Consider the following 24,358-nt stretch of genomic DNA (forward strand, 5'->3'; position numbering starts at 1 on the left):
TGAATCCTCAGAGTGTCTGACTTGAAAGGGGCAGGTTTTAGTAAATTTGGGAGAGGAGGAAACGGGGAGAGGTTTAGAGAAAAAGAAGTTTCTAGTGAGAGTATCAGAATGAGAAGTGGAAGGGAGAAAGGTGAAGTCAGCATAGGAGGAAAAGAGGAAGATGGCGCTGAGGGCGGGTCTTCAGCATAAGATGGCAGCTGTGCACCCAGCGATAATGAAGGTGGAAGAGACAGACAAGATGGCACCTGAGACAAAGGAGGGAGAGGGGAGGAAGAGGCCTCAGAAGATTTTTTATTTTCTTTCAATTGTTTGTGCACCTCAGTTAATTTGGAAATGGTGTTTTGTAAGAAGTGGATTTTAGAATTGTGAATATGTTTGCAAGCCTCAAGATATTGTTGACTGAAATAAAGAATTTTGATAAAAGTTAAGTGAACGAGTTTGTTCAAGAATCAAGATTGGGGCTGGCCCCGTGGCTTAGCGGTTAAGTGCGTGCGCTCCGCTACTGGCGGCCCGGGTTCGGATCCCGGGCACACACCGACGCACTGCTTCTCCAGCCATGCTGAGGCCGCGTCCCACATACAGCAACTAGAAGGATGTGCAGCTGTGACACACAACTATCTACTGGGGCTTTGGGGGGAAAATAAATAAATAAATCTTTAAAAAAAAAAAAGAATCAAGATTGAAGACTCGAGGCTGGGAAACAGTTCAACAGAGTTCTGAAGGAGCTGCTCCAAGGTCTACAGATCTGAGTACAGTTTATATACCTCTTTATAGGGCAGTGTACGTGCAGAAAGGGGCTTACTCATCAACGGTCATTTACGCCAGAGGGGTATCTGTTCATCCGTGACAGGGTACATCTGGTTTTTCTCTAGATTGTGTATTAAAGGTAAAATTAGAATCTCTTGGATATATATCCTGGAGAGTTGATGTTATCTGTGTGTGGCGACCCCTCAACCTAAAAATGCAGCCAGAGGATATGAGAGCCAGGTGGCCTTTATGTCTTCTTGTTGCCGATCTTTCCGACTGGCGTCTTCAGTCATGAGGTGAAGGGTTGCGAGGTCATTCTGGCTCAGGCTTAAGATGACCTGCAAGGCTGCTTGACAGGACAGCACAGATTCTGTGCTGACTCTAGGCCGATGCAGCTTGCCTGCTAGTTTTGCCTGCTAGACCAGGGAGAGGGGTCCCAATTATTTGTGCACACTACCAATTAAAGTAGGTATCCCTTTCACTTTCTCTTATTTTAGCGCCTTGCCTTTCTCATTTTGCTCTCGGAAAAACAAGTTTGGTGGGGATCAAAAATTCCCCGTAATGGCCATTGAAGTTCTAAATTATCTTTGGTTAAGTTGGTCCATTTAGTTAAAGATGTGCATGAAGAGGGACCATAGTTCTGAAACATAAAACTGGCTGGGGTCCCAGAAGAAGGACCCTTCTGAGGATTTGGATCCCATTACTCAGAATAAAAACAAAGGAGTACTCACCAGAGAGGAGAAAAGCCTTTAAACAGAAAGGACAGAGCCTTTATTTATTTTTTTGTGAGGAAGATCAGCCCTGAGCTAACATCCCTGCTAATCCTCCTCTTTTTGCTGAGGAAGACCGGCTCTGAGCTAACATCTATTGCCAATCCTCCTCCTTTTTTCTCCCCAAAGCCCCAGTAGATAGTTGTATGTCATAGCTGCACATCCTTCTAGTTGCTGTATGTGGGACGCGGCCTCAGCATGGCCAGAGAAGCGGTGTATCGGTGTGCGCCCAGGATCCGAACCCAGGACGCCAGTAGCGGAGCGCGTGCACTTAACCGCTAAGCCACGGGGCGGCCCAGACAGAGCCTTTAAATAGATCTCGAATAGTCAAAGAGCTCAACCAGGGAGAAGGAGCTCAGAATCTGAAAGGAGAGTTACCGAACTGAAATAGATGGAGACTCACAGAAGTGATGAGCACAAAGGGCTCTGTGTGGGTGCCTTGCTCGACTCCGAGGGTCGTGATCTCTCAGGGGTTGTCTCCCTCAGATCCCACTCTGACCACCACATAACATCAACCATAAAATAAAATAGCCAGTCATTTTATTTGCAAAATGAGTTTATTCAGGAATGGCAGAGGAATTGCAGTCCAGGGTTTAGGAGGAAATTGGGGAGGGCTGTTTTGAATGAAAGTTTATCGGAGGAAGGCAAGAGTTCCAGCTGGTGACAGCTTCTCATTGGCTGAGCTGCAGTGTTTCTCATTGGACAGGCTGTTGTTCCACGAGAAGGAAATCCTGCTCTTTGGTGAGGTCTGTAAAGAAGGTCCTTCCTGTGGAGAGTCTGCAAACCATGCTAAGTGATCGCATATGAGAGCTCCCCATTCTGGTCCTCCCAGCTCCGTTTTAAATGAGGTTTCATTCATTCATTCATTTATCTATTTAACTATTCATTCATCCATCCATCCATCCACCCATCCATCTCCATCAATGTCCGTTGGATTCACCCCATTTCTTACTAACCATCTAAAGATTCCCACCTGCTGGGCAAGTCCTGTGACTCTCCTCTTTGTGTCACCCCTGTCAATATTTGCTTTATTCACCTTATTCCTTAATAACCATTTAAATATTTCCACCCTGCTAAGACCAGTCTTTTAATTTTTTCCTCTGCCTCTCCCCATTCTCTTGTTAATTAACCTAATATATGTTTTTTAGCATCTGTAGGACCTATGAGGAGAAGCCGAGACAGTAAATTCGATAAGGCTTCCTGAACAGGTTTCTGGTTTTGTAGTGATAAGTCTACATATGGGGCCATGTGAAAGGGGCGTCTTTAACCACAGCATCTACTGTGATGTGAGTGAGGGGTATATTCCCAGTCATCAGGAAGGTAGTCCCATGTGGCTTGCACATAAGGCATATCAGCTGCTTCATCTGGGGTGTTCCACTTGGCATTCATAGGAGGAGATGGGTAGTCTCGTTTCTCATGGTAGACAGACCTTGGAATGGGTTTATCCAGTCCACCAGGCTGGCTGTGCCCTCAGGAAAAACCTCATGTGTGTCTGGATCATGTGTAGGCATCTGTGACTGTTTGATTGTGAGCTGTGGGTCTTGGATCACCCCAAACGCTCTCTTCCACTCGGCGGCTTCAAAACCAAACACACAGCCCCCATGTGAGTTACTCTCATAATCCATTTCAGTAAAGGTTCCTCAGGAAACTGATGATACCGATCCACAAAATGAAACAATTTCTTCATATTATACCCCCTGGACTCAATAGTTTCTTGATTTTGTCCTCTCCCCGCGATGATTACCTTCTTGGTGACCAGACGTCTTAGAGGTACTTTATGTTGTCCCGACATAATTTTTCCCTTGGGGCAGTGGTGAGGCCAGTGGCTGAAGCTCAGACTCGCTGAAATCTGAGTTTGGGCTAGCATCAAGGTCTAACCCAGTATTCTCTTGTACTTTTAGTTTAGCTAGTACAGATGACAATAACCAAGGGATTAGATATTTCCCCTTTTTCTTTTTTTTTTTTTTGTGAGGAAATCAGCCCTGTGCTAACATCTGCCAATCCTCCCTAACATCCATGCCCATCTTCCTCCAATTTACATGGGATGCCGCCACAGTATGGCTTGCCAAGCAGTGCGTCGGTGCGCGCCCGGCATCTGAACTGGCGAATCCCCGGCTGCTACAGCGGAGCGCGCACACTTAACCGCTTGCGCCACCGGGCTGGCCCCCTCCCCTTTTTCTTATTAGTTTGTATTTCCTTATGCATCCAGTGAACTCACTCCCCAGGAGCTGGTCCACCTCTAAATGCCACTGGGAACTTCCACTCTTTGTAACCAATTGCAGGACAGCTGCTGCTCCACACCCTGGGTGACCACGTGGCCACCAGGAATCAAAAGTTTTTCATCCCCAACCCTTTCATCCTTTTTCTTCCCAAACCACATGTTTCCATAAGCCAGGGCCCATCTAGCAAATCCCACTTCTCTGACACCAACTGTATAGGAAAGTCCTCAGTTATTCCTTCTTTTGTGTTAGGAACAACCCAGTTCTTCCCTCCTGTGATTTCTTCACTGTGCGTGTCTCCTGTACCTTCTCAGAGAACACTTCACTTCTGACACTTCTGGTCACCAGTGTGTGGAGGTTTTCCCCACACCAAGCAATTCTCTGTGACACCAGCTGGGTGTCCTACACACTAACTCAATTCTGACACCATGTACCCACAGATAGTGTCAGATCCCACAGGTAAGGGCTCAGTGCCCTCAAACCCCAAACACACACACACTTTGGGTGCCAGCTGCAAGCCCATGTTGTCACCTGTGCTTCTGACAAAGCAGCTATAGATCAGAGGTTCCAACAACCCCCTTCTTGGGTTTGATTATTTTACTAAAGTGGCTCACAGAACTCAGGGAAACACTTACCTATGTTTACCAGTTTATTAAAGGAAGTGGTAAAGGATACAGATGAACATCTGGATAGAAGAGATGAGTAGGGCCAGGTATGTGGGAATGGGTGTGGCACTTCATGCCCTCTCTGGGCACACCACCCTCCCCGCACCTCCACCTGTTCATCAACCCAGAAGCTCTCCGAACCCCATACTGTTGGGATCTTTATGGAGGCTTCATCACGTAGGCAAGATTGATCGTTAACTCCACTTTCAGCCCATCTTCCTTCTTAGGAGAATGGGAGGAGCAAGGCTGAAAATTCCAAGCTTCTAATCATAGCTTAGTCTTTCCAGAGACCAGACCTCATCCAGGAACCAGCCAGGAGCCCAGCCAGAGTCACCTCATTAGAGGAAAAGACACCCCTATCATCCAGGAAATTACAAGGGTGCCAGGAGCCCTGTCAGGAGCCAGGGGCAGAGGCCAACAGCTATTTTCTGTTGTCTCATGAGCCTTGAACACAGCCGGCTCTAAAGGTGATGAGTTGCACTTGGACTTGGAGATGAGGAATGAGCCTCCTTGAAAAGTAACTGGGTTCAAAATCTTTCATGCCTGTTTCCTGGTAGAGAGGAGACTTTTTATAAAACACAATTTGGGGGTATGTTTCTTAGGTTAAAATCATGTTATAAGCTGACTATTCATGAAGAGATGTGGCCATATTAAAATATTTTCACAAATGTGCCTTCATAAAAGGTGAACAAGTCACTCTTTAGTATACTTTATGAGGCCGAACGAGCTTTCAAGATGGACCAATATGGAAAGTAATAGATAATCACTGTTAAATTATAAGATCTTCTTCTGGTGGATGTGATAATTTTTTAAAGGTGTATGAAGTCCTTTTGAAACTCTCATCCCAGTGGAGCCAAATACTGAGCGAGCAATTATTCCATCACATGATCCATATGAATGGACTTCTCATCTTAAATCAAGTCTCCATCTCGTCTTTCTCTTAATTAGTGAAGCAGGAGTCACTTCAGAGAAGTTGAAATACCGGTATTGAAACTTTACACATAATCCTCTTTGTAGTTCCTTTTTATTTTTCAAAGATGAACTGCTTCTCCTTAGAAAATAGATATCTGTTTCACATTTTGGGGTGGCCAATTCTGATCCCCCACAACATAAAACTACATTTCAAGCCTTGATTCTTTTCAGAGAGTCTTTTCAGGTATCCAAACGCATCTCTCACCCTGAGCTCTTGGTAATAAGAGACATAGAAATCTAATGCTGAACTGTAGCACATACTTAATTTTTTAAAATCATAAATAGATGGAACTAATGTTATAGTTTCACCAGGAAAAAAAATATTGTAACAGAAGAAAACAAGATGGGCAAGACAGTTCCCCTGAAATGGCTGCTCTGGCTCTATCTTAATATGGCTCCTCTCGTGTCATCTTTCACAAAATGGAAGAAAGCAAAACACGTAGGTGAAATTGCTATTTTTTACACAAATGCCGACGAGATGTACAAGAAGCTAATGATGTTGGTAACTAGGGGAGCCTGGGGTAAGAGCGCATGCGTGCTGGAAGACACGCTCTGGGCAAGTTTCAGCTTTCTAAATTCCAAGTGAATTTTTGAATTGCAGCATTCATTATTAATTCACAGAAAGAAAAAAAATGTACCAACCATATTTATAAATAGTGTATAAATCAAAGGAATTTATTTTTAACCAACCATATTTTTAAATAGTGTATAAATCAAAGGAATTTATTTTTAATTGGAAGCCTCTTTCCTACCTAGGAACCCATCCCAAAATGTGTTCCCCTAAACACTAATTTTTAGGAAAATGAATAAAACTTTTATTCCAAATCATAGAAAATGTATTTTTATAATTATGCTTATAATTAAAATGGTCAATGATATTCGAGTTGATACTTTTATTGGATCTCAGTTTGGATGGTATTTTCTGGAATGAGCAGTCAGATGAAAGGCTCTAGGTGTTTTGACTTAATTCAATCAGTGTATTAAGAGTTTTCAGGTCCAATCCACATTTATTTAAGCTTTACGGCTTTTTCCCGACCCAGTTAAAATAGGAATTCAGTTGCCTTAAGGAATCACAGATTTTATATCTCAAAGTTCTCTAGAGACACTCAAAAACGGATCTGAACACACTTCCCGGCAGTAACGCAGAGGCGGGAATTCTAACGCCTCACACTCGGCTGTGCTGAGACGGGTCCTGCGCGCAGCGGGGCCGCGGGGTCCCACTTCCCACGGGGACAAAGGACCCAGAGCCGCGGGTGTGACCTCAAGCCCCAGAGGTGGCGGCGGGGACGGAGGCGGGGCCTCCCGGTGTCAAAGGTCACACGTCAAAACAGAGCCGGACCCTGCCTTGCACGCGGTGATGTTGCCGTCAAGGTTCTTTGCTCTAACAGGCCACAGGTCCACAGTGACCTCGACCCCGGGCCGACCCCTGACCCTAGAGGTCACCAGCCCGTCCTGTCCGGTCCCAGCTCCGGACAAGGGTGGCTCCGAGGGGAAACAGTCAGGATTTCCCGATGCAGGAGGACTGGGTGGGGGGCGGGAGAGGCCGGGTCCGCCCGACGATGGGCGGGTCTGGGAGCACTGTCCAATCAGGATCAATGGGAGGGGAACGCCGGGAGCACAGTCCAATCAGACCCGGGCGCGGGCCCTGCAGCACGGTGCAAGCGACCCCTCCTGCAGCACCGTCCAATCAGAGCCGGGGGCGGGCGCGCTCGCAGCCGCGTGGACGTCGCTCTCGTCCGGCCGCGGCCCCAGGTGTCCCGTCCCCGTCGCTCTCACCTGCCGGGACCGCGGGGCCGCGGGGAGGACGCCCGGAGAGTCCGGAGCGGGCGGAGATGGTGAGTGCGCGGGCCGGGCCGGTGCGAACCGGCCGGAACCGGCTGGAAGACGCCGCGGGCCCGGGTCTCCCCGCGAACTCCCGGGTCCCCTCCCCCCGAGTCCTCGGCCGCGGGGAGGGTCCCGGCTCCCGTCCCGGCCCCGCGTGGGGTCCCGGGTCCCCGGTTCTTGGCCGGGCGGGGTCGAGGGGGAGGGAGGCCCCCCCCCCGGGCGGTCAGGGCGGGGGCGGTGGGGGGCCGCGCGGGGGCCCCGCCCTGGACCTGACGGGGGAGGCCGTGCGGCCTGGGCAGGAGACTCTGCTCCGGAGACCGGGGGCCGGGCGGGTCTCAGGTCCTCCAGCGCCCACCCCCGGAAAAGGGCTTTTCCCCGGCGGGGCCGGAGGGGAGCGGGACATCGCGGTGCTGGTTCCCGCGGGGCGGGGAGTCGGGGGCTGGGGGAGGACAGAGGCTGAGAGAAGTCGGGTGAGAAACGGGCGGTTGTGAACACGCGGTCAGGCCTGTGGGAAATGAACAATCCGAGCTCAGTGAGAGACTTTCCTTGTGTCCACGCAGATCACCACTAACCATTCTGTAGATGAGAGGAGCAAGGTGAATTCTACTTGGGCAAGCTGAGGGTCATAACCAGCGGGAGCAGCCGGAACAGAAGCAGAAAGCGCTGCGGAGAAGCATGGTTTTCAGTACAGTTTTATACCTTCTTAGAACAAGGAACGTATCCCACGTTCCCAGGATACATATTCATCGAAGTTTCAGAGAGATGTTCAGCTGCAGATTAGCAGGTCAATGTGACCCTGAAGTCCAGGAAAGGAAACTAATCTTCAAGGTACTAGCGTCCTAGAAGAGGAAGCATGCACCCTTGTCCTCAAAGAGTGCGTGCTCTTGCTTTGAGATAACATTTCATGCATTCTTGACTGCAATGGTTAAAGCAGATGTACAATGTATGTTTGACAGGCCAAAAGTCAGGCTTTTCTTAGTTCAGTCCAGAATAGATACCCAATGTACCTCAATACGTGAAAATTTCTTCTCAATTTAAAACAATTCCTGCAGGGGGCGGGAGGGAGGGGACTGTGCCCCAGGCAAGGGGCTCTACAGTAGGGGGGACACTCTGACCATAAGATCTGCAGGCGTCTCCAGAGTTGGGCAGAGTGTCTCTGTGCAGAGAGGAGCTGACAAAACCGGGAGGCCCAGGTGTGGCCCAGAAGGCTTTTCTTTTCAGAAGGATTCCTTTCATGAAAGGGTCCTGGAACACTCCCATTTTACCCTTACAAAGCCAGGAACTAGGGAGCACAGATTTGTTCGAGACCTTAGGGCTGTCAGTGAAGCGGTCCAGGATATGTATCCTGCAGTGCCTGGTTCTTACACCCTGCTGGCTAATCTCCCTGCAGACAGCGTGTTTTATACGGTGCTGGGTTTACAAGATGCTTTCTTTTGCATCCCATTGGACCCCAAGTGCCAGGAGATTCTTGCCTTTGAATGGGAGGACCCAGACTCCCACCAGAAACAATGGTACTGCTGGACTGTCTGACCCCAGGGATTTAAAAACTCCCCTACAATCTTTGGGGAAATCCTGGGCTGAGATTTAAAGGAATTAAAATTAAAACAGAGCACTGTGTTACAGTATGTGGATGACATCCTGATAGCCCCTCCTACTAAGGAGATGCTAACCTTCTCAGCCAGTAAGGGATATGCAGTGTCTACAGGGAAGGCACAGATGTCTAAAGAGACTGCCAAGTATCAGGGTTTGTCATTTCAAAAGGGCAGCGCAGACTTTCTCAAGAGAGGAGAATGGTAATATATCAACGTGCACCACCAAGAACACGCAGGCAGCCACAAGGATTCCTGGGGATGGCTGGCTTTTGCCACATTTGGATCCCTACTTTTGGGGTAATTGCTAAGCCTCTCTATGACAAGTTACAGGGGCCAGAAATGGAGCCATTTGAATGGGATGAGGTGTGTGACCAAGCTTTCGATAATTTTAAGCACTTATTAATGGAAGTGCTTGCACTGGCCTTACCAGACCTAAGCAAACCATTTGACCTGTATGTTCATAAAAGATAGGGAATAACTCTAGGAGTATTAACCAAAGTGTTGGGACCCTTAGAGAGAATGGTAGCCTATTTCTCAAAGCAGCTAGACACTGTGGTGAAAGGATGGCCCCACCAGCTTGAGAGCTGTAGCTGCCACCTGCCTATTAATCAAGGAAGCAGAAAAATTGACTATGGGCCAACCCAGGATGGTGTGGACCCCCCATCAAGTCTCTAGCCTAGCAGAGACTAAATGACATCTATTGGTATCCCAGAATAGAATACTACAATATCAGGCTATGCTGCTCGATTCCCCTCAAATTTCCTTACAACCCTGTCATACCCTAAACCCAGCTACCCTGTTCCCTGATTCCAATGGGCCTATTACCCATGCTTGCCCAGAAGTGATTGATCGGGTTTACTCTAGCCGCAGAGATCTCGAGTGCACCACTGCCTAATGCAGAGGAAGTGTGGCTTGTGGGTGGGGGAGCTTTGTGTGTAACAGACAGAGAAGAGCAGGTTATGCGGTAGTGTCCCTGCATGCAACCACAGAAGCCAAGGGGCTGACACCAGGCTCCTCAGCTCTAAAGCAGCAATAATTGCATTAACGAGAGCTTTGAAACCGGGAGGAGGAAAAATACTAACGACATATAGACTCTAAGTGTGCTTTCTCTGTAATTCACACTTGCAGGGCCATTTGGAAAGAAAAGGAACTTGTTAACAGCAGCAGTAAAATATTAAATTTGGGCCAGAGATCCTTAGGCTGCTGAAAGTGGTACACGGCCCCAAGAAAGTGGCTGTGGTCCATTGTAAGGGGGGAATCAGAGGCCATAAAAGGAAATAACTTGGCAGATGCAGCTGCGAAAAAGGTGGCCATATCCGGAGACCTTCTCCAGGTGTCATTGACTCCCACTCTACCCTTCTATGAGTTTCCAGCACTGTATTCCCCTGATGAAGCAAGGGAAGCCAGCGCAAAGGGCTACCACAGGCCCCTAATAGTCAAGGGCTGGATGAGAAACTAATGAGGGAAGATATGGGTCCCCAAACAAACAGCTTGGGGGCTCCTTAAGAGTGCTGACTCTACCCATTATGGGAAAGAGACCCTGTATCTGTGGCTAACTAAGGTCTTAAGCACCCCAGATATGAAGGAACTTATTGACAAAATAACTGACCAATGTATTTATTGCCAGAAAAACAATATGCAGACTACATCTCCACTACACACACACACACACCTGGCTAGAGCAACACAAATATGGGGAATTTACCAGGGGCAGATTGGCAAGCTGACTTTACTGTTATGCCCACGGCCCCTGGGGGATACAAATACCTCTTGGTGTTTGTGGATACATTTACTGGCTGGATTGAAGCCTTTCCCTGTAGATCAGAAAGGGCATGACGTAACAAAGGTGTTGTTAAAAGAAATAATCCCCTACTTTTGGTTGCCCAGATCAATTCAGAGTGACAGTGGGCCAGCCTTTATATCAAAGATAACGTCTGAAGTAGCCCGAGTTTTAAAAATTAGGTGGAGTCTACATGCTGCCTGGAGACCACAGTTGTCTGGAAAAAGTGAGCGGGCCAATCAAACTCTGAAGAAAACTGGCTAAACTGTGCCAAGGGACACAGGACAAATGGCTAAAATTACTGCCAACAGCCCTCACTCGGATGAGGGCAGCTCCTAAAGGCCCCTTTGAGATGACCTATGGGAGGCTGTTCCCTAAAGACTCAGATTCGCTCACAAACCCAGACCCAGAGGTTTCCATGGCAATCAAGCACATAATCAATCTGAATCAATAAATATGGAAACGTCTGTCTTCCCTTGACTACAGAGGTCAAACTCCACCCTTATCAATGTGGAGATTGGGTCCATCTTAAAACTTGGAAAAGTGATTGCCACAAAATCAACTAAGTCCTATTTGGGTGGGGCCTCGTTTGGTGTTACTAACCACTCTCTTCTCCCTAAAATTAGAAGGAGTCACCCATTGGATCCACCATACATGGGTAAAGAAGGCACCTACGCCTGAACACCAAGAGAGATCTTTGAAGGCAGTTGCTGATGCTGAGTTGTCCTGTGAGCCACACTCTGATATGAAACTCTTATTCTGGAGATATCAGAAAGATAAGTAAATCCCGGTGACCTGCTAACTTACCCTGGCAGAAGTACTAGGGATACATTTGCTATATTTTTGGTAATAGGTCTAACCATCACCCTTACCTGTGCTCCCCCCAGGACACCTATAACCAAGTGCTTTGAATTCCTTAATCGAACGCATCCCTAACCCCAAATGATGGATCTCTATTTCAATGCTAGCAGGGCTGCACAAGAGAGTATAAACAGGTTACTGGAAATGGCCGCTCAGCTCAGAGAAATGAGCCAGCCAGGCAGCACAGAACACATCTGGAATGGACTCAAATAAGCCCTTTCCAGTCTAACATGGTTCCTCCCAGTCTTGGTCCCCTTGTTAATATCCTCCTTGTGCTCCTTGGACCCTACATTTTTCATTGGCTGGTACAATTTGTAACTAAGCGTATCGAAGCCACAAGACTGCAGATGGTCGTAACTCATGGAGAACAGCGTGGAGCCATACCTGGTGACCCACAGACTTACCTTAGACTAGCTGGGGAAAAGCTCTGCTCCTCTACCAGCCCCTATGACAATGCCCATGCTCAGCAGGAAGTCATTACAGAAGATGGACCTCCACCCCATGCCCCTCAAGAATGAGTAGCAGAATAAAACTAGAGGAGGGATTTTGTAGCCAGCCATGGACTCTGACCTATTTCTCTTGTCTTGCTGAGAAGTGCAAGTGTTGCTTTAATATCCTTGAGGTTGTTGGTTTCAGCTGTGTTCCAGGAAGATGTAAACACCAACCACCCTGAACTGGTCCAAAAGCCAACCACAAGAGTGACACCTGGGTAGCTGGTCAGAGAAGTGGACAAAAGTAACCTTGGCCTCATTATAATACTAAATCCACCATCCCAGGAGGAGCTGACACCTTATTAGCATAACATGCGATGTATCTGGAGGCATGTTGTCAAACTATGCCTGTGCAAGCTTATACACCTCTACATGTGATGAGGAAACGTCCCTTTTTTGAATATTCATTCTCTACCCCAAGTAAAAGGCAACCACCTCCCCTTTTCAGGGTCGGGGGTCACAGCTTTGTGAAATTATTCCCCACAGTCTCCATTTGCTGCATGCTGCAAATAAAATTTTGCTTTGTGTGCCAATGACTTCTCGTGAAGGCTTTGATTTCAACTCACCAAGGAGCGGACCCAGTTTGGTCTGGTAACAGTCCAGGTGGAGACTGTGTAGTCCCCTCACCCAGGGGTGTGAAGTAACTCACCCATCCTGGGGGGCCATCCCACTGCACATTCTAGTAGATGAGGCCTCTCCCAGGCTTGACGGGCTTGTGTTCTCACAGCCCAGCATGTGACCCCCAATGAGAGTCAGGGCCATGGCTGCGTTCCTCAACTTCCATACGTTTACAGTGTTGGCTGTCTCAGTGGGGGTCCCCAGTTTGGACATGGGGCAACTGGCCCTACTGGTTGATGATTCAAGTCTATTAAAGCCTGGGACAGTCCTTCAGCCCACCCAGCTGAGCTGGTTCCACCTGTTAGTAGTTTAATCTGCTGCTTGGATTTTCCACTTTTCCTTTGTATGAATGCTGCTGCCTGTGGGTTACAGGGGAGTGGGATCTCCATTCAGTGTCATGGTCTTCTGCCCAGTCTTGCACATCACATTGAGATGTGACCCCTGATCACTGTCTATTCAACCAGGGCATCTGCACATCTAGTCAGCCTCTCTAATCCCCTAATGGTGGCAGCCCAGTTTTCATGGTGCCAGGGGAAAGCTTGAGTTAGGCCAGACGCAGTGTCTACACAAACCAGGGCATAGTTAGCACCATCCCTTGAGGGGAGGAAGCCAATAGAACCGATGTGCCCATCCCTCACTGGTGGGAACTCTGGTGAATGGCCCCGGATGCCTCTGGCAGCTGCCTTGGTGTTTAGAACACACACGACAGGGCTGGCCCCGTGGCCTAGCGGTTGAGTGCACATGCTCCACTGCTGGCGGCCTGGGTTCAGATTCTGGGTGCGCACAGATGCACCGCTTCTCCGACCATGCTGGGGCAGCATCCCACATACAGCAGCTAGAAGGATGTGCAACTATGACATACAACTATCTACTGGGGCTTTGGGGGCGGGGGGGAAAGGAGGAAGATTGGCAACAGATGTTAGCTCAGAGCCGGTCTTCCTCAGCAAAAAAGAGGAGGATTAGCATGGATGTTGGCTCAGGGCCGATCTTCCTCACACACACACAAAAAAAAAAACACACAACAAGCTGTGGCTGCATTAACTGAGTCACTGTATTTCAAGGGCAATCTGGCATCTTTGGCAATAGCACCCCACCCGGCACAGTGGTGGCTGCTCTTCCTGTGACCCCAATCTGCTGTGTCTGCTGAAGGGGCAGCTGCCAGGGCTGTACCCAGGCTGGGGCACCGGCTTCCTGATTGCCAGGGGGTCAGTGCCTTAGGAGCCTGGATGTGGGAGACAGTGAGGATTGTCCCAGACTCTCACAGGTGAACCAAAATGTCCTCCAACATCCTGACCCCACAAGGGCCCACTCGTGATCATCCACCCTTGGCTTCCCATTGCCCATGCCACAGGGTTAAACCATTGAGAACAGCCCACTGTCAATGCAGAGGGTGGATGTCCAGGGCTTGTGCGTGATTTCCAACCAGACCACTCTGAATTCAGCCCACTGACTGCTGTGAGAGGCTCGATGTGCAGGAGCACTGTGGACTCTGCTGGGAGCTGTTCCTCTCTCCTCCTGTGCTGCCACCGGGCCCTGCCCTGTGTCCTCCAGAGTCACAGACCCATCATGTCCTGCTTGGGGGACGCACAGAGCTCTGATCTGGTTCATTAGTATCTTTCTCTTCCCAAAGGCAGCTTGCAGTTTCTCCCTATGATGGGTGGTATTAGATCAATGATGCTCCTGCCCAGGGATGTTCCCTCATGTTAATTCCACTGGATGACATTCATGGCTCTGTGGATCTGCCCCCATTGACACAGGTCAGTTCCTTCCTCTGTGTCAGATGGCCTCCAGGGATGCTTCTCTGTCCCTGGGCATAGTGGATGTCTTGTTTTATTTTGAGTGGACTTGGCTGGGGCTTCCTGTTTCAAAGGATGTGTAAGGTGACTGGTCCCCAGGGATTTGAGAGAGGAAATGGACAGTAAAGACGTCTGTACAGTCTTTCCAGAGAGGATGCCTGTGCCTCAGTGATTCCAGCCACTGTCAGATGGACTCTCCTGTCTAGTGTCATTCACTCAATGTAACCAGACTGTATGCACTCAGTCAATGTGACCAGTGTTTATGGGGACTCTGACACACTGACGAGGCTTGGTACAGCTGCACTGACCTGTACCCTCTTGGAAGGTGTGGACCACAACCACACTGTGCGGTTTTCTCACCGTGGAAAGAGCCCACACTTGATATTTTCCTTCGGACTCTTTTTCATATCGCAACCATGAGATTTCTGCATCAAACATTTTCTACAAATAGTTACCCTTCTAAATGCCCAGAGGTTGTTTTCGTTGTGACTTACAGTTCCATTGTTTCCTGTGCTCTCAGAATCTGACTCTGAAGTTGGAGGGATGCCCACTGAATACTTGCTTGGAGTCTATACTTGCTTGGAATCTGCACCTGTTCTGTGTGTCATGAGGGGATTGCCAGTCATGTGTGGCCAGAGAGGGGGCACAGGAAGGCTCAGGAAAACAGTTTATTATACCCAAATCCTAGAGAGAAAGTCACTACAGCCCAAGAAGTGGTGACACTGGGGGAGCACCATGGGATCAGGCGTGACTGACCAGGTCGGGAGCAGGGAACATGGGGACCCGTGGGCAAGTGCCTTCAGAGCCTACATTAGTGTGGAGAGTAACTGCTCTGAGCCAGAGAGCATGGCTATGAGGGATGCTCAACATTTGACACCAGATGATGTGTATGGACTCTGAGAAAGAAAGTCTTGATTTGAGCCAGGATCCTGGGTTATTTCTTTTCTAGCTTTGTGGCCTCTGGCAAATCACCTACATTCAAGTTAACTCATCCAAGGAGTTAATAAAAGCATCTACCTTACAGAGTTTGCTGAGGAGGAACTGAATTTATATGTGCTAATAGTCACTTTATGGAAAATATTTAAAAGAGTGCCCAATATGTAGTAAGAAATATGTCAGTGTTTATTACATAGTAAATGGGAATGACAAAGGCAGCCTCAGACACCTGGAAGCTGGCCTGACACTCACTACTGGGCTGTGGCTTCTTCACATTGAGCAGAAACAATTTAGCCCAGCTCTGCCATCAGATGAGGCAAATCAGTGACTCTGATGAATCAAGGCAAAAAGAAGAACACGTTATAACCATGTCCATAAAAAGGTTAAAACCTACGATCCTATTTGACCAAGTGTTTTAATCCATTTTGAAAATATTTTTTGACAAACTTCCCAAAATCATACTCTAAATGAAGTCTTTTTTGACCTGGAACATTCCAAAAGATTTTCTAAGTTAATTAGGCTTATTTGACATGTTATATTACATGAGAAGCACTGTCAAATAAGAAATAACATTAAGGAGTGATGTCAGCATCATGGCAGTGATGCTGACATGAGCTGTTCCCTTAGTCTCTTTCCCCCCAAGTTACAACCAAATGTACATTCATTCACCAACAGAGGATTCCCTACAAAGCACAGTAGGACATCTGAGAGATTCATACAGCCATACATCTGAAGGTGGGGGATTGTATCCCCAGGAAGCAGTGGAAGGTGAGGGATCTAGGTCGCGGCTCCTCACACAACAGCTGGTGCATGACTGTAAGCGGAGGCAGGGGAGCAGGGAGGCCTGCATGCGAACACTTAGAGTTGCAGTCTGGCCCACAGGAACACTCCACACTGAGTGGCATGGCTCAGCCACTGTGTAGGTGCCCCCACCAAGAGCAGCAGCCTAGGCAAACTGCCTGTGAGCACAGAGTGGGCCCACATGCATAAAATAAAGCACCCACCCCCTCCCATCTAGCACGCCAGCTCAGCCGGTCCCCAGCCAAGGCAGCAGTTCTGTACCAGAGCACCTGCACGTGTGCGTGTGACCCACCAAGTGGCTGCAGGCAGTGGGCAAATGCAACTGACTCCTATCAGCACAACTTCCAGCAGACACAGCAGGTTCAGAAAACATAGCTCCTGCCCCTCCCAGTGGTGGCAGGCGGAATCTGTGAGCTGAGACTACCACTATGTGCCAGCAAAGGATCACTTCATCAAACACTGTGAAGAACAACACTAACACTCCAGAGCAGAAGAAAAATGACAAGTCTCCAGAACCCAATCCTGAAGTCACAGAAATTTGCAATCTAAGTGACAGAGCATTCAAAATGGTTGTCAAAAGAAACTCAATGAGGGGGCCGGCCCGGTGGCACAAGCAGTTAGGTGTGCATGCTCCACTGCGGCAGCCCAGGGTTCGCCGGTTCGGATCCCAGGCGCGCACTGACGCACTGCTTGGCAAGCCGTGCTGTGGCGGCGTCCCATATAAAGTGGAGGAAGATGGGCACAGATGTTAGCCCAGGGCCAGCCTTCCTCAGCAAAAAAAGAGGAGGATTGGAAGATATTAGCACAGGACTGATCTCCTCACAAAAAAAAGAAAAAAGAAACTCAATGAGTTACAAGAAAACTCAGAAAGACAGTCCAGTGAACTCAGGAATAAAATTAATGAGCAGAAGGAATCCTTCAAAAAAGAGACTACTCTAAAAAAAAAAAAAACAAATTCTGGAGATGAACACAATGAGATAAAAAGCAATCTAGAAATCTTAAAAAAACAGAGATGACATTATGGAGGATAGAAGTAGTAATTTAGAGGAAGAAATATAGAAATGCTTCAGATGGAGGTGGAGAGAGAACTAAGACTTAAAAAAAAATGAAGAAATTCTTTGAGAAATATCTGACTCAATTAGGGAATGCAACATAAGGGTTATAAGTATTCCAGAGGGAGAAGAGAGGGAGAAAGGAGCAGAAAGCTTGTTTAAAGAAATAATAGCTGAGAACTTCCCAAAACAAGGAAGGAACTGGACTTATACGTATATGAAGCCAATAGAACTCCCAATTACATCACTGCAAAAAGACCTTCTCCAAGGCATATAATGGTAAAACTGACAAAAGTCAATGACAAAGAAAAAATATTAAGTGCAGCAAGGCAGAAGAAAACAACCTAGAAAGGAACCCCTATCAGGCCTTCAGTGGATTTCTCAGCAGAAACCCTAAGGCTAAGAGAGTGGAATGATATATTCAAAATGCTGAAAGACCAAAACTTTCAGCCAAGAATACTCTATGCAGGAAAGCATCCTTCAGATATGATGGAGTAATAAAAACTTTCCCAGATAAACAAAAGCCGAGGGAGTTCATTGCCACTAGACCTCCCTTGATCACAAGAAATGATCAAGGACACCCTCATGCTTGACACAAAAAGACAAAGGTTTACAAAGCCTTGAGCAAGGAGATAGGCAAACAAAATCAGAAAATTGCAGGTCTCTATCAGAACAGGTTAGCAAACAATTAGACATAAAAGATAAAAGGAAGGGGCCAGCCCTGTGGCTTAGCGGTTAACTGCTCGCGCTCCGCTGCTGGCGGCCCAGGTTCCGATCCCAGGCATGCACCAACACACTGCTTCTCTGGCCATGCTGAGGCCGCGTCCCACATACAGCAACTAGAAGGATGTGCAGCTATGACATACAACTATCTACTGGGGCTTTGGGGGAAAAAATAAGTAAATAAATAAAATTATTTTAAAAAAAGATAAAAGGAAGGAAAGCATCAAAAATAACTATAAACACTTCATTTTAATCACAAACTCACAATACAAAACAGAATAACTTGTTACAACAATAACTTGGTGAAAAGGAAAGGGAGGGAACATGCTTGGGCTAATGGGGATAAGAGGCCATCAGAAAATGGACTATCTCATCTACAAGATCTTTTATACAAACCTCATGGTAGCCACTAAACAAAAAATCAGAACAGAGACACACATCATACAGAGAAAACCACCAAACTGAAATGGCAGTCAGAAGTACAAGGGAAGAGAAACAACGGAAATATAGAACAACCAGAAAACAAGAGATGAAATGGCACTATTAAGCCCTCATATATCCATTATCACACTAAATGTAAATAGATTGAATTCTCCAGTCAAAAGACACAGAGTGGCGGGATGGATTAGAAAAGACCCAACAATATGCCACCTCCAGGACACACATCTCAGCTCTAAAGACAAACACAGGTTCAGGCTCAGAGTGAAGGGATGGAAGACAATACTCCAAGCAAATGAAAAGCAAAAGAAAGCAGGTGTTGCCATATTTATATCAGACAAAGTAGACTTCAAGATTAAAAAGGCAGTGAGAGACAAAGAAGGGCAATATATAATGGTAAAACAGACATTCCACCAAGAGGACACAACACTTATTAATATATATGCACCTAACACAGGAGCACCAAAGTATATAAAGCAACTATTAACAGACCTAAAGGGAGAAATTAACATCAACAGAATAATAGTAGGGGACCTCAATACTGCACTTACATCAATGGATAGATCATCTTGACAGAAAGCCAACAAGGAAATAGTGGACTTAAATGAAAAACTAGACCAAATGGACTTAACAGAGATATACAGAACATTCCATCCAAAAGCAGCAGAATACACATTCTTCTCAAGTGCACATGGAACATTCTCAAGGACAGACCATATGTTGGTAAACAAGGCAAGCCTCAATAAATTTAAGAAGATTGAAATCATATCAAGCATCTTTTCTGACCACAATGCTATGAAACTAGAAATCAACTACAAGAAAAAAGCTGGGAAAGTCACAAATATGTGGAGACTAAACAACATGCTACTGAACAACCATGGGATCAATGAAAATCTGGAAACAAATGAAAATGAAATGACATTATACCAACTCTTATGGGATTCAGCAAAAGTGGTTCTAAGAGGGAAATTCTTAGCAATACAGGCCCACTTCAATAAACAAGAACAATCTCAAATAAGTAATCTTAAACTACACCTAACAGAACTAGAAAAAGAAAAACAAAGCCCCAAGTCAGCAGAAGGAGGGAAATAATAAAAAGTAAACAGAAATAAATGAAATAGAGACAAAAAAAAAAAAAACAGTAGAAAGGATCAATGTAATTAACAGCTGGTTTTTTGAGAAGATAAACAAAATTGACAAACCCTTAGCCAGACTCGCTAAGACAGAGAAGGCTCAAATAAATAAAATTAGTAGTGAAAGAGGAAAAATTACAATGGATACCACAGAAATACAAAGGATTATAAGAGAATACTATGAAAAACCATATGCCAACAAATGGGACAATCTAGAAGAAATGGATAAATTCTTAGACTCATACAACCTCCCAAAACTGAATCAAGAAGAAGTAGAAAATCTGATACACCAGTCACAAGTAAAGAGATTGAAACAGTAGTCAAAAACCTCCCCAAAAAACAAAAGTCCAGGATCAGATGACTTCTCTGGAAAATTCTACCAAACATTCAATGGAGATTTAATACATATCCTTCTCAAACTATTCCAAAAAATTGAAGAAGATGTAACACTTCCTAATTCATTCTATAAGGCCAACATCACCCTGATACCAAAATTAGAAAAAGACAACACAAAGAAGGAAAACTAGAGGCCAATATGGCTGATGAACATAGATGCAAAAGAAACTCAACAATATATTGGCAAATCGAATACAGCAATACAGTAAAAGGATCATATACCATGATCAAGTGGGATTTATACCAGGGACGCAGGGATGGTTCAACATCTGCAAATCAATGTGATACACCACATTAACAAAATGAGGAATAAAAACCACATGATCATCTCAATAGATGCAGAGAAAGTATATGACAAGATCTGACATCCATTTATGATTTAAAAAACTCTCAGTAAAATGGGTATAGAAGGAAAGTACCTGAACATAATGAAGGCCATATATGACAAATCCATAGCCAACATCATACTCAATGGTAAAAAACTGAAAGCCATCCCTCTGAGAAGAGGAACAAGACAAGGGTGCCCACTCTCACCACTCTTATTCATCATAGTGTTGGAGATTTTGACCAGAGCAATTAGGCAAGAAAAAGAAATAAAAGGTATCCAAATTGGAAAGAAAGAAGTGAAATTCTCACTGTTTGCAGACGACATGATCCTATATATAGAAAACCCTAAAGAATCCACCAAAAAACGATTAGAAATAATCAACAACTACACCTACAACTACACCAACAACCACACATGTTGCAGGGTACAAAATCGACTTACAAAAATCAGTTCCATTTCTATGCCATAATGAACTAGCAGAAAGAGAACCTAAGAATACAATACCATTTACAATCACAATAAAAAGAATAAAATATCTAGGAATAAATTTAACCAAGGAGGTGAAAAACCTATACACTGAAAGCTCCTAAGACATTATTGAAAGAAATTAAAGATGACAGAAAGAAATGGAAAGATATTCTGTGCTCATGGATTGGAAGAATAAACATAATTAAAATGTCCATATTACATAAAGCAATCTACAGATTCAATGCAATCCCAATCAGAATCCCAAGGACATTCTTCACAGAAATAGAACAAAGAATACTAAAATTCATATGGAACAACAAAAGACCCCAAATAGCCAAAGCAATCCTGAGAGAAAGAACAAAGCTGGAGGCATCACAATCCCTGACTTCAAAACATACTACAAAGCTATAGTAATCAAAACAGTGTGGTACTGGCACAAAAACAGACACACAGATCAATGGAACAGAATTGAAAGCCAAGAGATAAAATCACATATCTATGGACAGCTAATCTTCAACAGAAGAGCCAAGAACATACAATGGACAAAAGAAAGTCTCTTCAATAAACAGTGCTGGGAAAACTGGACAGCCACATGCAAAAGAATGAAACTAGACCATTATCTTTCACCATACACAAAAATTAATTCAAAATTGATTAAAGACTTGAATGTAAGACATGAAACCATAAAACTCCTAGAAGAAAATACAGGCAGTACATTCTTTGACATCGGTCTTAGCAGCATCTTTTCTAATACCTTGTCTACTCAGGCAAGGGAAAGAACAGAAAAAAAAAAAAAGTGGGACTACAGCAGACTAAAGAGCTTCTTCAAGGCAAAGGAAAGCATAAATAAAATGAAAATACAACCCATCAACAGTGAGAATATATTTGCAAATCATATATCAGACAAGGGGTTAATTTCCAAAATATAGAAAGAACTCATACAACTCAACAACAAAAAAACAAACAACCTAATCAAAAAATGGGTAGAGGATATGAACAGACATTTTTCCAAAGAAGATATATAGATGGCCAACAGGCACATGAAAAGACATTCAACATCACTAATTATTAAGGAAATGCAAATTAAAAATGTAATGAGATATCACCTTAAACCTGTTAGAATGGCTATAATTACCAAAAAAAATAACAATAATAAATATTGTAGAGGATGTGGAGAAAAGGGAACCCTCATACACTGCTGGTGGGCATGCAAACTGGTGCAGCCACTATGGAAAACAGATGGAGATTTGTCAAAAAATTAAAAATAGAAATACCATAAGATCCAGTTATCCCACTCCTGGATATTTATCCAAAGAATTTAAAATCAACAATTCAAAGAGACTTATGCACCTCTGTTGGTTGCATCATTGCAGCATCATTCACAGTCGCCAACATGTGGAAGCAACCCAAGTGCCCATCAATTGATGAATGGATAAAGAAGATGTGGTATATATATTCAATAGAATACTACTCAGTCATAAAAAAAGACAAAATCGTCCCATTTGCAACAACATGGATGGACCTGGAGGGTATGATGTTAAGCGAAATAAGCCAGACACAAAGATAAATACTGCATGATTTCACTCATATGAGGAAGATAAACAAACACATGGACAGAGAGAACAGATTACTGGTTACCACAGGGGAAGGGGGTTGGGGGTTAGGTGAAAGGCATAAAGGGGCACGTATATATGGTGACAGATAAAAATTATACTATTGGTGGTGAGCACAATGCAGTCTATACAGAAACTGATAAATAATAATGTACACCAGAATTTTCACAATGTTATAAACCATTATGACCTCAATAAAATAATTGAAAAAAATAATAAAATAAATAAACATTAAGGTTTTTTTGTAATGTTTGCATAAGTATATAAATATTCTAGAATTATGTGAAATTCTTAAAAACCTGATGTGTCCTTGTATAACATTATCAGTCACAAATCTAGTTAATATCTTAAAATGTTGTATGTCACAGAAATAAACAAATTTCCTTGTCAATTGCATTATAATGCACCATTTTTAAGGCCTTTGTCACTGATAGTTACTCTGATGCTTTTGCAAAAATGCTTCATAGAAAGGAAAGTGATAAAACTAAACTGGGTCTCTCATCAGAGTCGAGGCTCACACTAGAACTGAGCCTGAGCAGCAGGAGAATGCCCGGGCTGACGTTCATGCAAAGGCAGCAACAACAGCATCTATGAAGATTGTGGGACATGTGGACGAAGTCCATTCTGCCTCTGCAAATAGCCCCTCGTTGCCAGACTTTTGCCATCCTGACGTCCTTGTAACGTGGCAGCCGTCTTCTCCTGAATCAGGGAAGTTAGGATGGGTGGACAATGGCTGTAAATCAAATGACAGCTGGGGCCATGGGAGATTCAAGACGGCCGCCTGGCTCTTCCTGGCTCCCTGGGAAACTGCATTTTTCAGTTTTTCATCCCTTCACCCACCATAGTGCATTAAAGAAAACTATTCCTGTCCCTAGAGGCCTCAGACATCCTCCCGCTGAACATTTCAGCCCCTGCAGCTGGATTCTATTGAACTGACACTGAATACGGGTTATCAACCTGTTCTTGTTATTGGATGTGTGTTCTCCAGATGGGGTGAAGCCTTCTCCTGCCTCAAGACTGATACCCTCACAGTGGCAAAGAAACTGTGAGAAAGTGTATTTCCCACGTGGGGTATAGTTTCCACAGTTTGCAGTGATCGAGGCACCCACTTCACTGGGTAAGTTACACAAACCTTAACGAAAACCTTGAAAACTTCTTGGATTTATCACTGTCCCTGTCACCCTCAATCATCAGGCAATGTTGATAAAACTAACAGAAAAACCGGAATCAAGCAGAACAAGTTTAAGTCCGTGGGACTGCGTGAGCTGGGGGGATGCTGTATGGTTTGTTTTTCACAGATTTAAAGAAATCTTTTCTCCTTGGTAAGACACATTTGTGAACAAATGTAAACCATTTACTTTCTCTTTCTGCATGATCTCTCCAAAATTCAGAAATTCTCATATAAATAATCAAGCCAAATTTTAATAGAAAGAAATTAGTTTTCCTCTGGCTATCGTTGGTAAAACAAAAAATGGGAGTAATTATAGAGACAAGAATTATGTTTGCACCTTTGTAGATATTAGATTCTAGACCTGTTACTGGTCCTCGAGGTTTTGTGATATTCCTGTAGGCTGGACTCCCTGGCCTAAGGTATTGCCCCTGGTCCTGCTGGCTGTTCGCATTGCCCCATTTGGAAAACATAAACTCACCCCACATGAGGTAATCACCAGCAGACCGGTGTCTATTGGAACACAACCTTCTGATCCCCTGTTGTCTTATATGACCAGCTCCTGTGAGTCTCTAATGTCTATACTGAAGGTTGTCATCAACAGGTTAAAGCAGCTCTCCCAGATTCCAATTTAAAGGATCCTGTTGGTCAGAGTCTAGAAGCTGGTGACTGGGTGTTCTGGAAGCATCGTCAGAGGAAGACAGCCCTCGAGCCCCGTGGAAAGGACCCTATGAAGTGCCCCTTACCACTGACTCTGCTGCAGAACTAGAAGGCACTGAACCTCGGAGACACATCTCACAGCTAAGGAAGCTGCACCTGACATCTGGTCCTGCACAGATGTTGAAGCCTCCAGTCACATTGCCCAGGATGAGAAGCAGCCGACCCTCTGACACTGACAGGCTTCCCAAGATTCAGGACCAGGCCAGTGTGTACACACACAACCCTCCATCCTCATAACTGCTCCTCT

The 24,358-nt window shown here is 45.3% G+C and overlaps 1 protein-coding gene across 1 annotated transcript in view; it reads left to right on the forward strand.

The window, feature by feature from the left end:
* Positions 1 to 7,048: 7,048 nt before the first annotated feature.
* LOC131403355 (zinc finger protein 77-like) overlaps positions 7,049 to 24,358 on the forward strand; it is a 34,410-nt gene continuing 17,100 nt past the window's right edge. The window contains exon 1 of the mRNA XM_058537624.1: positions 7,049 to 7,208. Coding sequence (XP_058393607.1) covers positions 7,206 to 7,208 — 3 coding nt within the window. The 5' untranslated portion in view covers positions 7,049 to 7,205. The remainder of the gene's footprint in view (positions 7,209 to 24,358) is intronic.

This window comes from Diceros bicornis, unplaced genomic scaffold (genome assembly GCF_020826845.1).
Source record: "Diceros bicornis minor isolate mBicDic1 unplaced genomic scaffold, mDicBic1.mat.cur scaffold_67_ctg1, whole genome shotgun sequence".
In the NCBI taxonomy this organism is placed as follows: domain Eukaryota; kingdom Metazoa; phylum Chordata; class Mammalia; order Perissodactyla; family Rhinocerotidae; genus Diceros; species Diceros bicornis.